The sequence below is a fragment of the Babylonia areolata genome, chromosome 4 (genome assembly GCF_041734735.1).
Source record: "Babylonia areolata isolate BAREFJ2019XMU chromosome 4, ASM4173473v1, whole genome shotgun sequence".
Lineage (NCBI taxonomy): Eukaryota > Metazoa > Mollusca > Gastropoda > Neogastropoda > Buccinidae > Babylonia > Babylonia areolata.
Genome location: NC_134879.1, coordinates 11,847,318 through 11,862,317, shown reverse-complemented (window position 1 = coordinate 11,862,317; position 15,000 = coordinate 11,847,318). Strand labels below are relative to the sequence as shown.

The window sequence follows — 15,000 nt, the reverse complement described above, 5'->3', positions numbered from 1 at the left end:
GTGGGATATACTTAAAGGTAGGAATACCGGTCTGCTTAACTCACTCAGTACGGCCAGTCCTCTCTTCTCCTCTACACAGACCCCTCGGATGTCCAGTGGGTGTCTCAATGACCCAACCTTTAGCTTCTGTCGTCAGAATTGTGGTATTCTTTGTACAACATTCACCTCTTCAGTATAAGAGCCTTCCGCTTGCAATATTTTGATGATGGTAATTGGGGTGAAACGCTGTTAACGTCTTCTCTTTCGCCGTTCGTATGGAGAGAGTTAAAGTGGTTCTGATCTTTGGGCTGAAATATCTGACTGATTACACGTTGGTGAGACGGTGGATAAAGCGCGACTGGCGTAGAGGGGTGATCGTGTGTCTTCTCTCCGTTTGTTTGTTTGTTTGTCTGTCTGTCTGTCTGTGTGTCTATCTATCTATCAATCTCTCTATCTATCGATCCATTTCTCTCTCTCTCTGTCTGTCTGTGCAGTTTGTGTGCAAACATTTGTTTTCCTTCCTCCACAACACAGTATATTTTGATTATTTGATAAACGTCTGTAACATATCTAAAGACCTCAATCATAATTATATCTTTACCCAGGAACACAAAAAAACAAAAACACTGTGTGTCCATCCATGGAGAAAATATGAAATGGTGTGATATTATTACATCATCAATTACGAAAAGACTTTTTTTTCTTAATGGAAAAAAACCCCACTGCATTTTATTCAAGAACAAGTGAGTCAAAAAAGATGTCATTTATTCACACGGACGAACAGACGCGGGTGCTCGAGCAAGCAAGTGCGACACACACACACACACACACACACACACACACACACACACGCACGCACGCACGCACACACACACACATACAAACACACACATACACACACACACACACACTGCTCCCACACACGCACCAACATACATAAACGCACACCACTTACAGCTACGTACCGACCCCCTACAATAAAGACTTCCCCCAAATCAAGGGAACATTTCCTCACCTCTGCAGGTGACCCATTCCAGACTGCTATTGCATGGCCCTACTTACTCACGCCCTATTGCGTACGCTGTGTAAATAAGGGTGCAGTCCAAATTGTGCTTTCTGGAACCTCACACTACTTTCTGTCAGAACAGGTTCGGTCATTGCACTAGCAGCTTTGCACTGACGATTACTGCAACTTTTATAGGTGACTAATGGTCCGAACAATGTTCCCATTGTGTTAGTTCTACATTCACGCAGTCGTCGACAACCTGGGAAATTAACTTATACTCTCCTTCCCGCCCACCCCCTAACCCCCACCATAATATATGTTTATACGAGACTGAGATAGACAGACAGACAGACAGACAGGTGGTTTGAGAGGCAGGTACGAATTCAGAATAAGAAAGAAAGAAATAAAGGCTACCGTGTTTGACCTTCACCAAAAAGCTCAGGATCGGACAACTTGTCTTTTAACTTTTTTATGGGCGAACACTAACATGTCGTTCAACTCAGCTCTGTCAGTCTGTCTGGTGGAGTTATGTCTGAGTTACCTATAGGCGCGCTACTGTAGCCGTATGCAAGCGTATGCGCACACATACCCACACATAACCACGCACATTCTCTCTCATGCTAATGGATGCACAGACGGGCGCGCACGCAAGCACATCTCTCTCTCTCTCTCTCTCTCTCTCTCTCTCACACACACACACGCACGCACGCACACACACAAACACACACACACACACACACACACACACACACACACACACACACACACACAAACACGCGCGCACACATTACACGACATATTTCTACATGAAACATTAGCAGCATATATACAGACAGCATTTCCCCGCATGCAATTGAATCCGCAACATCTGTTGATTTCAAATCCCTTAATCAAATACATTTTAATCATACGTGTCAAAGACATCAACAGATTTAAAAGAACAACATTTTTTTTTTTAAATGCCCTTAAGAAGCTCCTACTCACATCCCGGTAGACGCTCATACACACAGTACACAGTACAACACTGCAAGGGAAAGAAAACGAAACGCATGCACACAGACAACGTTCACTTCGCCCGCATGCCTTAACCCACTCAGCACGGCCAGTCCTCTCTTCTCCTCTACACAGACCCCTCGGATGTCCAGTGGGTGTCTGAATGACCCACCCTTTAGCTTCCGTCGTCAGAATTGTGGTATTCTTTGTCAACAAACACCTCTTCAGTATAAGAGCCTTCCACTTGCAATATTTTGATGATGGTAATTGGGGTGAAACGCTGTTAACGTCGTCTCTTTCGCCGTTCGTATGGAGAGAGTTAAAATTCACACAGGGTTCACAGAGTTTGGGACCACTTTGGGAACTTGCACAGATTTCTTTTAGGAGGCATGGCGAAATAATGCAGGATTTAATTTTCGGCATACAGCGGTGTGTGCAGCATCACTCCTCAGCAGATGTGCTTCCCTACACATGCACTTTCTTTTTCTTTTTTAAGAATGAAAGACCACCGAATTGCTGTACGTTTTTGGCTGAAACATCGATTTTTTTCAAACGCATTTTTCAAGCTGTACATTGGTGTACGTGTTCCTGAAACAGCTGTTTGTGTGTTCAATGAGAAGCTAACAGCAGACCGTATGCAGAGTTCATTATCTAAATCATTTCTCTTGATTTTTTTTTTTTAATCAGTTTGTGAAAACCTGCCTGCTTTAATAAAAGGGCGCCTTCATTTTGTGTGTACCCCCGGAAACGGAGTATGGCTGCCTGCACGGCGAGGTAAAAACAGTCACTAGTACACGTAAAAAGCCCACTCGTGTACATACTACGAGTGAACGAAGGAGTTGCAGCCCACGAACGAAGAAGACTCTAAGGAGATTGTGTGTGTGTGTGTGTGTGTGTGTGTGTGTGTGTGTGTGTGTCTGTGTGTCTGTGTGTCTGTGTGTGTCTGTGTGTGTCTGTGTCTGTGTCAGTGTGACTATGTGTCTGTGTCTGTGTCTGTGAAATCTGTATATGCCACTAGATAAAGAAACAAGCTCACTGTAACTGTCACGGACTATGTGACATCCTAAACAATTTTTGTTTTCAGACCACCCCCTCCCCCTCCCGCCACCGTGCACTCAGCCATGGACCCCTTCAGCAAACGGCTCCGCAAGCAGCGCGAGAGGTCCTCCCTGCACGCGCGACAGCTGAACAAGAACGCCACGGCCCTGCTGCACCGCCAGCTGCACGTGCTGGACAGACGGCAGCAGCAGAACGCGCGCGTGCTCAGGCGCTCCAGACAGGCCATCCTCCAGGAGCTGACCGACGCTGAGGAACCCGAGCACGAGGGACTGCACAGACGGCGGGAAGACCTGGATCACCATCATCATCATCAGCAGCAGCATCATGAGCAACAGCATCATCAGCATCATCATCATCAACAACATCATCATCACCATCATCATCGGCCAGCCAAAGCGTCGTCAGTTCTGCAGACGTCACCTCTCTCGTCATCGTTGAACCTCCATCTCCAAGCCGTCCCCCACCACGCTGATTCTTCTTCTAAGTTCACCACGTGCTCACCGCGTTCTTCAAGCGGATTCCTCAACCTGGACCTGCCCATGTCTCTCCCTCGCGGCCATCACCATCATCACGGCGGAGACACTCACCAGGCGTGTCGCTTCCGGGCCTTGTCCGCACTCACCCCGTGCCCTTACTTCCCCTGCCGGAGACCTCACAGCTACCACCGCCTCAAGGTGTCCGACGTGCCTGACGTCATCCCCGTAGGAACCGGGGAGTGGGACAGGGTTCAGGACGGGAGCAGCAGTCACCGTTCCATCGATTCCTTGTCCACGACCGATGACCCGCCCCCTTCCACCTCCGGCACGGGTGGGAAAGGCGGTGGATGTTCACCGCCCAGGGGGTCCTTCCTGACGGGGGGTCTCCGGTCTCCCCGGACGTCCATCAACGAGAGGGTGCGGGGCCTGAAGCAGCTAGCGCGGGAGCAGAGGGCGCGGAACGAGCAGAAGAGGCCCCGGGCCTGGGCCGTCAATTACGGGGACCCCGTGTCCCGCCGTCTGCTGAGGAAACCCGTCGTTGCCGTGTCGGACCAACAGCTGGCCACCTAGTGGACTGCCTGCCTCGTCCCTGGGGTCACGTGCTACGCTGACAGTTTGTTCACATCCTTTTAAGGAAATGAAGAAAGTAGGGGCACACACTGCAGTAACAGTTTGTTCATTACCTAAAGGAAATGAAAGAAATTTATATCGAACTGTTCCTCTGTACATCTTGTTTGATTAATTGCTAGCGTACAGACTGTATGTGGTCACGATTAATGGACGATGGTTTTTATTAATGAAGGAAGTATATCGAACTGTTCCTTTGTATCTTGTTTGAGTTAACTGCTCGCGTACAGACTGTATGTGGTCACGATTAATGGACGATGGTTTTTATTAATGAAGGAAGTATATCGAACTGTTCCTTTGTATCTTGTTTGAGTTAACTGCTCGCGTACAGACTGTATGTGGTTACGATTAATGGACGATGGATTTTATTAATGAAGGAAGTATATCGAACTGTTCCTTTGTATCTTGTTTGAGTTAACAGCTCGCGTACAGACTGTATGTGGTTACGATTAATGGACGATGGTTTTTATTAATGAAGGAAGTATATCGAACTGTTCCTTTGTATCTTGTTTGAGTTAACTGCTCGCGTACAGACTGCGTGTGATTATGATTGATGGACGATTGTCGTTGTTTTTCACTCGACGGAGAGCACAGCTCCAGAGGGCATACAGATGACGCAGTCGCTAGTGACGAAACATCAGGAAATGGGTCAGCACGACCAGATGTCATCAAGGAAGGGAAACCAGCCTTATTTGCGCGCGTCCTCTTCTGCCTCTGCTGGAGAGAAGGCGACGCCCCTCCCTCCCTCAAGAAATGCAGGATGCCAAAGAGAGAAACCTTATTCCAGAGCAAAGGTGATGGCACTGACTGCAATTGACAAGGGCCGTGATGACTCCTTTCTCTAAGTGCACTGGATAAGGTGTTTGCCCGGGGCCTCCTTTAATCACACTCCCAACTCTGAGTGGTGGAGTGAGTTCTCCCAGGATCCAGTAAGCCAGGAAGATGAAAAGCAGACACGACTTCCTCAGTCAGGTAACTGAGACAAGAGACAGATTGTGAAAAAAAAAAAAAATGACAAGTTTTTGTTCTACCTTTTTTTTTTTCTTTTCTTTTTACCCTTGACTTGAAGTAGATGCTAACGTGCCGATATCCTTGAGATGGCCTTAGTGGCCGGCGAGGCTCTAACTCAGTCTAACCACCATAATTTGATTTGATTTGACTTTGTGAAAAAGACAAAAAAAACCCAACCTTTTCATGGAAAGCGAATCACACAGCTGGTCGAATAAATGCGGCGGACAGCAGACAGAGCAACAGCTTGGTGTGCGCAACCTGCACGGAAAGACGTACTTCAAGCCTGTTGGAAGACTGAACATCATACGTATTCTTGTCATGTTCATAAAGCGAAAAGCCGAAGGTCTAAACCCTCCTCATTTACTGCTGATTACCCTTCTTGCAGCAGGCTGCATTTTGCAATTGAACTGCCACCAGTCACAGTGAGGTAATTACGCTAACATCAATCTATTTATATAACGCCTAATCAGATAAACGTTACTCTGAGCGCTTTACAATACTATATTCCTGATTACAGTACGTTACACCTTTCATCAGAACATGCCGGCAAGTCTGAGTGAAAAACATTACAATCTATGAAAGGACGTTGCATCAAAAGAACAAAGTACATATACACATCAATCTATGCATGTATACATACAAACATACAAGCATGCATACACACAGGATAACCATGGAGATAACCATGAAGTACAACCAGAAACAGCGCCATGAAGATTACCATGCTGATTACCATGCCATGAAGATTACCATGCTGATTACCATGCCATGAAGATTACCATGATGATTACCATGCCATGAAGATTACCATGCTGATTACCTTGCTAATTACCATGCCATGATGATTACCATGCTAATTACCATGCCATGAAGATTGCCATGCTGATTACCATGCCATGCTGATTACCATGCTAATTACCATGCCATGATGATTACCATGCTGATTACCACGCTGATTACCATGCCATGAAGATTACCATGATTACCATGCCATGATGATTACCATGCTGATTACCACGCTGATTACCATGCCATGAAGATTACCATGATTACCATGCCATGATGATTACCATGCTGATTACCATGCCGTGAAGATTACCATGCTGATTACCATGCCATGAAGATTATCATGAAGATTACCATGATGACTACCATGCCATGAAGATTACCATGCATGATGATTACCATGAAGATAACATACAATGAAGATTACAATATATATAACCATACAAATGAAGATAACCATACCATGAAAATAACCATACCATGAAGATAACGATGAAAATAAATTGTGAAGATAAAGTGTGAAGATAACCATGGAAATCATTATGAAGATAACCATAACGTGAAGATTCCCATGCAGATAGCCATGAAGACGACCACAAAGATAACAATACCGTGGAGATTTCCGTGAAGATAACCAAGAGTGTAAACCTTGAAGATAACCATACCCTGAAGATAACCATGAAGATGATACCGTGAAGATTTCTATGAAGATAGCCACGAGGATAAACCATGAAGATAACCATACAACAAAGATAATCAACCGGGAAGATAAAGCAGGAAGATAACCACACCAGGAACACAGACCACGAAGAACAGCGCAAGAGGTAGGAGGAATACCAGGCGTACCAGACACACTGCCACTCAAGTCAACAGTGCTAACTAAACACGGTCAGGAAAAAAATACCAGACGTGCATTACGCAGTCAGCCAGACGCAACTTTTACACTGGAATAAGAAGAAGAAGAAGAAGAAGAATGACATTTATATAGCGCTGAATCTTGTACAGAGACAAACCAAAGCGCTTTCGCACCAACATAGTCAGACACTGCCAGTTGCTCTTGTATACCTGCCTACCTACACGGTTCACAATCAGTTCAGGACAACTTTGGAATCTGCACAGTTTTCTTCTTTGGGGAGCATGTTGAAATGACGGCTGAATTTCCGGCAAAAAAACGGTGTGTGCAGCCAATGTAATAAGTACCACTTGTAACCAGAGGCACTATCTTGCACATGTACTTTTGTTTTGTATGATTAAAACGTACAGCTTTCGTTTATAAATCAGAAAATAAGTGTCAATTTTTTGGGCTGAAACACCGATTTTTCAAACGCGTTTTTTTTTTTTTTTTTTTTTTTTTTTTTTTCCCCCAAGCTGTACCTGGCGTACTTGTACCTGAAACAGCCGTTTGTAAAATCAGTGAAAGGCCATGGGTGGTCCATATGCGGCCTGGGTAATTTAAGAAACCCCTCTTTTTTTTTTTACATTTTGCGAATTATACCTGTTTTCTGAAGCGTATGAAAACTTTTATTTTTTGTGCAGTTTGTTATATGATAAAAAGCCAAAGAATAAAAGATACAATTAAAAATAAATATGAATTTGTTGTCCAGTCTAAAGAAGAGTTTTGTTTAGGTCTGCCTCACGGTTTTATTTTTTATTTTCATAACTCAGAGCATCTGTTCGTGTGATTTTATGTGGACGTAACCAGTGTAACTTTTTGTCAGACCTGATTGACAATGATCTTGATCTGCGTCAGTTTTAGCGCCATTGACTGACAGATCACACACACACACACACACACACACACACACACACACACACACACACACAACTAACCTTATATATGATACGTGAACATGTTTTTGCGATTTATTGTGGTTTGAGTGATTGAGAAACGTGTACTATCATTATAACAGACTTTACAAATAAAGTCACCTTTATGACCGTGAATAAGGGGAGAGTGTGGAGAGAGCTGTTCTAGATTCCATTAGCAGTTTTTTTTGTTTGTTTGTTTGTTTTTGCCATAACTACTATCTCAGTCTGTCTGTCTCTCTGCGTATATGTCTAGGTCGCTCTTGCTCTCTCCAAACCTCCCTCCATCCTCCCCCCGCCCCCTGTATATATATGTCTCTGTTTCTTTGCATCATGCTTTTTCGCAATATAATTACCCTGTGTGTCAATGATTCTTGTCTTGATTTGAAACTCGAAGTTATTATTAAGCAAGACAGCTCTACACGTCACTATCTTACTGACGGCTGCAGTAACAAACAGATACCAGTTTGTGTATATCACCTGTGTAGACAAGACTCTGTGTGTGTGCATGCATGAGTGTGGTGTGTAGTGTGACGTAATGCACTGCAGTTACGACTTAACTCTCTCCATACGAACGGCGAAAGAGACGACGTTAACAGCGTTTCACCCCAATTACAACCATCAAAATATTACAAGCGGAAGGCTCTTACACTGAAGAGGTGAATGTTGACAAAGAATACCACAATTCTGACGACGGAAGCTAAAGGTTGGGTCATTGAGACACCCACTGGACATCCGAGGGGTCTGTGTAGAGGAGAAGAGAGGACTGGCCGTACTGAGTGAGTTAATCCTTTCTCGGTTTACGTCGTTGTCAGCCAAGGATTCCCTTTCAAATTACAAAACACACATGATTATGTACTGCACAAGCATTGTCAATGCTTCCTTCAGCCGGTGCGCTATAACTCCAGGAGTACATTCGCCGAAAATGGAATGTGGCTGCCTATACGGCGGGGCTATAACAACGGTCGGTCTTTTACATTGGCTAAAACCGACTCCTCACGTAGATAACGAGCGAATGCACGTACTGCAATCCACGAATGCAGAAAAAGAAGAGTAGAAGTTCAGAAATAGCCTCACACACTCTGACATCGTTGAGTCACATACGGCCCAGTCCGTGACATTGGCCAGTTCTAAACTTCAGTCAGTCATTACAATGATGTTCACCATAGTCAGTAGTTTGTTATGTTGCACTGCATAAAACACACGCGCTGGTGCACACTTCCACACCTTATTTAAAATGAAATATAAAAAAAGATCCCGGCGTTTTTGTTTTTGTTTTTGTGTGTGTGTGTGTGTTTTGTTGTTGTTGTTGTTGTTGTTTTTTTGTGTGTTTGTTTTTTGTTTTGTTTGTTTCAGATGCAATGAACCTTTGTTTTCCTTTTCTTTAACCCCATCTTACAGAACACTGCAGTGCACTAAATGCAGTCAGTAAAATAAATATGAAAATACATTGCAAGTCTAATGTCATGTCACGTGGAAAAAGAACCCTCTTCGGGAATATTGAATAGAATAGAATATGTCTTTATTACCAAGTGTACCGGGGTCACAAGGAATATGGAGGGGGGGGGGGTGGAGGGGGGGGGGGATAGTACATAACAAGATACGAACATATATCGAAAATCATACACAAACACACATACAGTACAAATTAGGATACATACAAGTGCATATCAATATAAAAACTTATGCATACTCACACACACACACACACACACACACACACTCTCTCTCTCTCTCTCTCTCTCTCTCTCTCTCTCTCTCTCTCTCTCTCTCAATTGTTACTTCGTAAAACAGTTACAATGTATTTTTTGTTGTTAAAAAATTTACACGGATACAATGCATGGTTTGTTGTCTATATTAATGCTTATTTGTTTATGTGTTTTCGCTGAGTTGTATTATGTTTACGTATACCCCCTTCACTAGGGGCTGTGGCCTGATTGTGAATAAACCATTCCAAATCTCTCTCTCTCTCTCTCTCACTCTCACACACACATGCGCGCGCGCGCGCGCTTGAACAGAAGCTGCATATTACATACGGAGAAGCAAGAGACTGATGCTGGTTGATAGCTACGATCTTAATGAATCAGACCAGTCAGTTTGTGTAAGTCAGTCAAGTGTGTGATTTTGTTGGCCAGTCAAATGTGTACATGTATATGAAGTAATCATTCCCGCAAGTTTGCTGTGTACGAGACAGAGAGGGGAGAGAATCATTAGAGAGTAGTGATTGATAATACTGCATTGATTATGTCCCTTGACAGTTTCTCCTCGGAAAGCACTGTTGACTGGCCAATGGCACTGCATTTGGTGACAATGAAGGAAATATAGATTTATGTCATCATACATCTAGATACCGACTGTATTTGAAAAAAATCTCGATTTTGTAACCTTGGTGTGAAATGATACGCATAGTCAATTGTGATCTTCGTCACGCCAACTCTATCCGTCAGTACCTCTCTGTTGAAACTACTAAAACTTTTATTTCTGCTTTTGTGCTGTCAAGAATTGACTACTGTAATTCTCTTCTCATAGGCTGTCCACATAATATTCTTCAGCGAATTCAAAAACTTCATAACAATGCTGCCCGTCTGACTCTCAGAGTTCCACGTACTGATCACATTTCAGTCTCCTCACCTCCACGCTCTACATTGGCTCCCCATTGAAGCGAGGATTAAATACAAAGTTGCGTGTCTCTGTTATTCTGCTTTCCATTCCGCTGGGCCTACTTATCTTTCTGACCTTACCAGTGTTTACACTCCCCGTGGAGTCATTTTGGGCACAGTTCAATAAATGGTGGAGATTTTTCCGATCTCCCAGGTCAACATATGTGCAGACGTAGCTGCTATTGCCTGAACTCCCTTCGTGTGTATATGCACGCAGGAGATCAAAATTTTAATACGCACGTTAAAGATCCTGTAATCCATGTAAGCATTCGGTGGGTAATGAAAATAAGGACATACCCAGCATGCACACACACCAAAACTGGAGTATGGCTGCCTACATGGCGGGGTAAATTAAAAAAACGGTCATACACATAAAACGTTACATGTCTGTCTGAGTCAGTGTTTGTGTTCATGCCTAAATCTGACTGAATGACGCAGGACTGAAATGAATGATGAGCGCCCAGTGGCAGCCTTCAGTCAGCTCTGCCCAGGTAGGCAGCGTGTTGTGTAAATGACCCCGTGTTTGTAAAGTGCTTAGAGCTTGGTCTCCGACTGAAGATACTGTGTAGGCACTATATAAGTATCCATATCAATCAATCAATCAGAAACACCCAACGATGTCAATTTTGGCACGTGCCCATTTCCACCTCCCTGTCCGATAAGTGGAGCGAGTTTGGGCACGTGCCTTTTCTCACCTTTATTTTATTATTTTTTTCTCAAAGCCTGACTAAGCGCGTTGGGTTACGCTGCTGGTCAGGCATCTGCTTGGCAAATGTGGTGTAGCGTATATGGATTTGTCCGAACGCAGTGACGCCTCCTTGAGCTACTGAAACTGAAAACTGAAACTGCCCTGGAGATCCTGTGGTCTGGTCAGTGAAAGGAACCAGGACACGCCCCAGTCAGTGTGTAGGCTACAGCTGTGGTATGGAAGGGCATGCGGGCTTGTCAGTGAAGGGAACCACGACCCAAGTCATGCAGTGTGGACAAGGAGGGGGATATAAGGGGAGGGGGGAGGTGCAGGGGGGGCGGGGTGGGGGCCTGGTGTCGTATATGCCAAGCATGGAATAGAAACCTTGATAACTTCTTTGAAGGGGACAGGAGTGGGACGTGTATAAGGGAGCAAGTCCGATTCGCTTAATCCCGTTTCGCCTACTACTTTGATGGTGCGAGCACTTTCAGTAGCCTCTTCATAGTTGGACTCGGTCCTGTTTCGCCTACCCGCCATTCCCGGTTCACCTATCTCAGTGCCTTTATCTCTCAAAAATGTACGAGCACACGCACACGCACACGCACACACACGGATGAGCATTAAAAACTGTTCATTTTCCAGTGCTCGCCAACAGAACAAAGACAGGCTCGCAGAGGCAAAAAATGAAAAAAAGACGGTTTACAGAAGCTGAAAACAGTGGATTTAGACAGTTCTCTCTATGTATCACAAATACATTTAGCTTTTTGACATATGCTGCCATGCAAATTCACGTAAACTGAATAGTGTGTGTGTCTGATTGCGGGTATGTTGTCAAGTGTGTATATGTGTGCATTTGTGTGGGAATGACAGGCCCAGATACATTGGTGCATTATTAAGTTTAAGAATTCTGCGCATCGAGCGGTCAAAAATTTTAGAAAGCTGCAGAACAGATGCTCGGATGCCAACCCCGAAATCCATTTTAAGTACTATCCACAGTATTCTTTCCGATCTTCTCCGTATCATTTCATCTACAGCAATACGCAACCTCGCCAGCAAAGCAGAACGGGTATACAATTTTCTGAAGTCACAAACATGGTGGCGCTTTTGATGCGAAGATACATTTTAACAAGTGCGCAATAGCCGAATGGTTAAAGCGTTGGACTTTCAATCTGAGGGTCCTGGGTGCGAATCTCGGTGGCGCCTGGTGGGTAAAAGGTGGAGATTTTTTCCAATCTCCCAGGTCAACATATGTGCAGACCTGCTAGTGCCTGAACCTCCTTCGTGTGTATACGCACTCAGAAGATCAAATACGCACGTTAAAGATCATGCAATCCATGACAGCGTTTGTTGGGTTATGGAAACAAGAACATACCCAGCATGCACACCCCCGAAAACGGAGTATGGCTGCCTATATGGTAGGGTAAATAAACGAAAACGGTCATACACGTAAAATGTTAAATATTACATGTTTGCCTGAGTGTGTATGTGTGCGTGCCTGAAATATGATTGAACGACACAGAGAACGAACGATGAGCGCCCAATGGCAGCCGTCAGTCGGCTCTACCCAGGTAGGCAGCCTGTTGTGTAAATGACCCCTTGTTTGTAAAGCGCTTAGAGCTTGGTCTCCCACCGAGGACAGGCGCTATATAAGTATCCACATCAATCAATCAAAAAATGAACAAAGCCTTGATGCCTGATTACAAACGACGATTTATTTTTAGAATGACTTTTCCTTCAAAATAAACTGACTGAGCAGTCTTTTTCCTTCTTAACTCACTCAGTACGGCCAGCCCTCTTTCTCCTCTACACAGACCCCTCGGATGTCCAGTGGGTGTCTCAATGACCCAACCTTTAGCTTCTGTCGTCAGAATTGTGGTATTCTTTGTCAACATTCACCTCTTCAGTATAAGAGCCTTCCTCTTGCAATATTTTGATGGTGGTAATTGGGGTGAAACGCTGTTAACGACGTCTCTTTCGCCGTTCGTACGGAGAGAGTTAAAATACAAATTGCTGACCTTGTGTGTCCTGACTTATTTAGATCAGTCACGTGCCGTGGAAGCCATTCACGATCTGGTCAGAACAGTGCATTGTTTCCCATTACAAAGGAAGCTAGCAAACGCTTGGCAAAATCCAAATATCCAAATCCAAATCTTTAGTAGTGAATCACTAATTTGGATTTTGCCGAGCGTTTGCTAGTATTCTTTATAATCGGAAATAAAGCAACTCTTCTGACCAGGACCGTGTATGTTTCTTCAGCAAAGTGGATGTTTTCACCGAGTACTATGCGGCACTAAGATTAGATAGGACTGGTCCGTATGGCTGGCACCTCTGCATCATGCTGCATACAGAGCTGTCAGGAAACCGACAGAAAATTTGGATACTGCAAACTGAACTGTCTTGCGTATCAATGCAGGTCTGCTTCTTGGTTTTAAAACACCGCAAAGGGGACCAAAGGTCTGGACATCAGTATGGGGCCATACAGTCAGTCACTATTTGAAATCAGAACATCAGCAGACGGGCGCTATAGCCGAATGGTTAAAGCGTTGGACTTTCGATCTGAGGGTCGCGGGTTCGAATCACGCTGACAGCACCTGGTGGGTAAAGGGTGGAGATTTTTACGATCTCCCAGGTCAACATATGTGCAAACCTGCCAGTGCCTGAACCCCCTTCGTGTGTATACGCAAGCATAAGATCAAATACGCACGTTAAAGATCCTGTAATCCATGTCAGCGTTCGGTGGGTTATGGAAACAAGAACATACCCTGCATGCACACCCCCGAAAGCGGAGTATGGCTGCCTACACGGCGGGGTAAAAACGGTCATACACGTAAAAAGCCCAATCGCGTATATACGAGTGAACGTGGGAGTTGCAGCCCACGAACGCAGAAGAAGAAGAAGAAGAAGAAGAAGAAGAAGAACATCAGCATAGGGGAATACAGGCCTAGTCGCAAAATATAAACTGATTATCAATAGGCGGAATAGCAGAACTGGTCACTGCATTAAAAATGAATATCAGTAAAGAGTAATATATACATAGTCACTGTATGAAAACTGAATAACATGAGGGAATACAGGCCTAGTCACAACATGAAAACTGAACATCAACATGGAGGAATACAGGCCTAGTCACAACATGAAAACTGAACATCAACGTGGAGGAATACAGGCCTGGTCACAACATGAAAACTGGACATCAACATGGAGGAATATAGGCCTAGTCACAGCATGAAAACTGGACATCAACATGGAGAAATACAGGACTAGTCACAGCATCAAAACTGAACATCAACATGGAGGAATACAGGCCTAATCATAACATGAAAACTGAACATCAACATTGAGGAATACAGGCCTAATCACAACATGAAAACTGGACATCAACATGGAGGAATACAGGCCTAATCAACAACATGAAATCTGAACATCAACATGGAGGAATACAGGCCTAATCACAACATGAAAACTGAACATCAACATTGAGGAATACAGGCCTAATCACAACATGAAAACTGGACATCAACATGGAGGAATACAGGCCTAATCACAACATGAAAACTGAACATCAACATGGAGGAATACAGGCCTAGTCACTGCATGAAAACTGGACATCAACATGGAGGAATACAGGCCTAATCACAACATGAAAACTGAACATCAACATGGAGGAATACAGGCCTAGTCACTGCATGAAAACTGGACATCAACATGGAGGAATACAGGCCTAGTCACAACATGAAAACTTGACATCAACATGGAGGAATACAGGTCTAGTCACTGCATGAAAACTGGACATCAACATGGAGGAATACAGGCCTAGTCACTGCATGAAAACTGAACATCAACATGGAGGAATACAGGCCTGGTCACTGCATGAAATCTGGACATTAACATGGTGGAATACAGGCCTAG

At 44.2% G+C, this 15,000-nt stretch overlaps 1 protein-coding gene across 1 annotated transcript; it reads left to right on the top strand.

Annotated features, from left to right (window-relative positions):
* The first annotated feature begins 3,076 nt into the window (after positions 1 to 3,076).
* LOC143281566 (uncharacterized) lies at positions 3,077 to 6,148 on the top strand. Its single transcript, XM_076586797.1, has one exon. The coding sequence runs from the start codon at positions 3,100 to 3,102 to the stop codon at positions 4,081 to 4,083; it is 984 nt and encodes a 327-aa protein (XP_076442912.1). The 5' UTR covers positions 3,077 to 3,099; the 3' UTR covers positions 4,084 to 6,148.
* Positions 6,149 to 15,000: the final 8,852 nt, after the last annotated feature.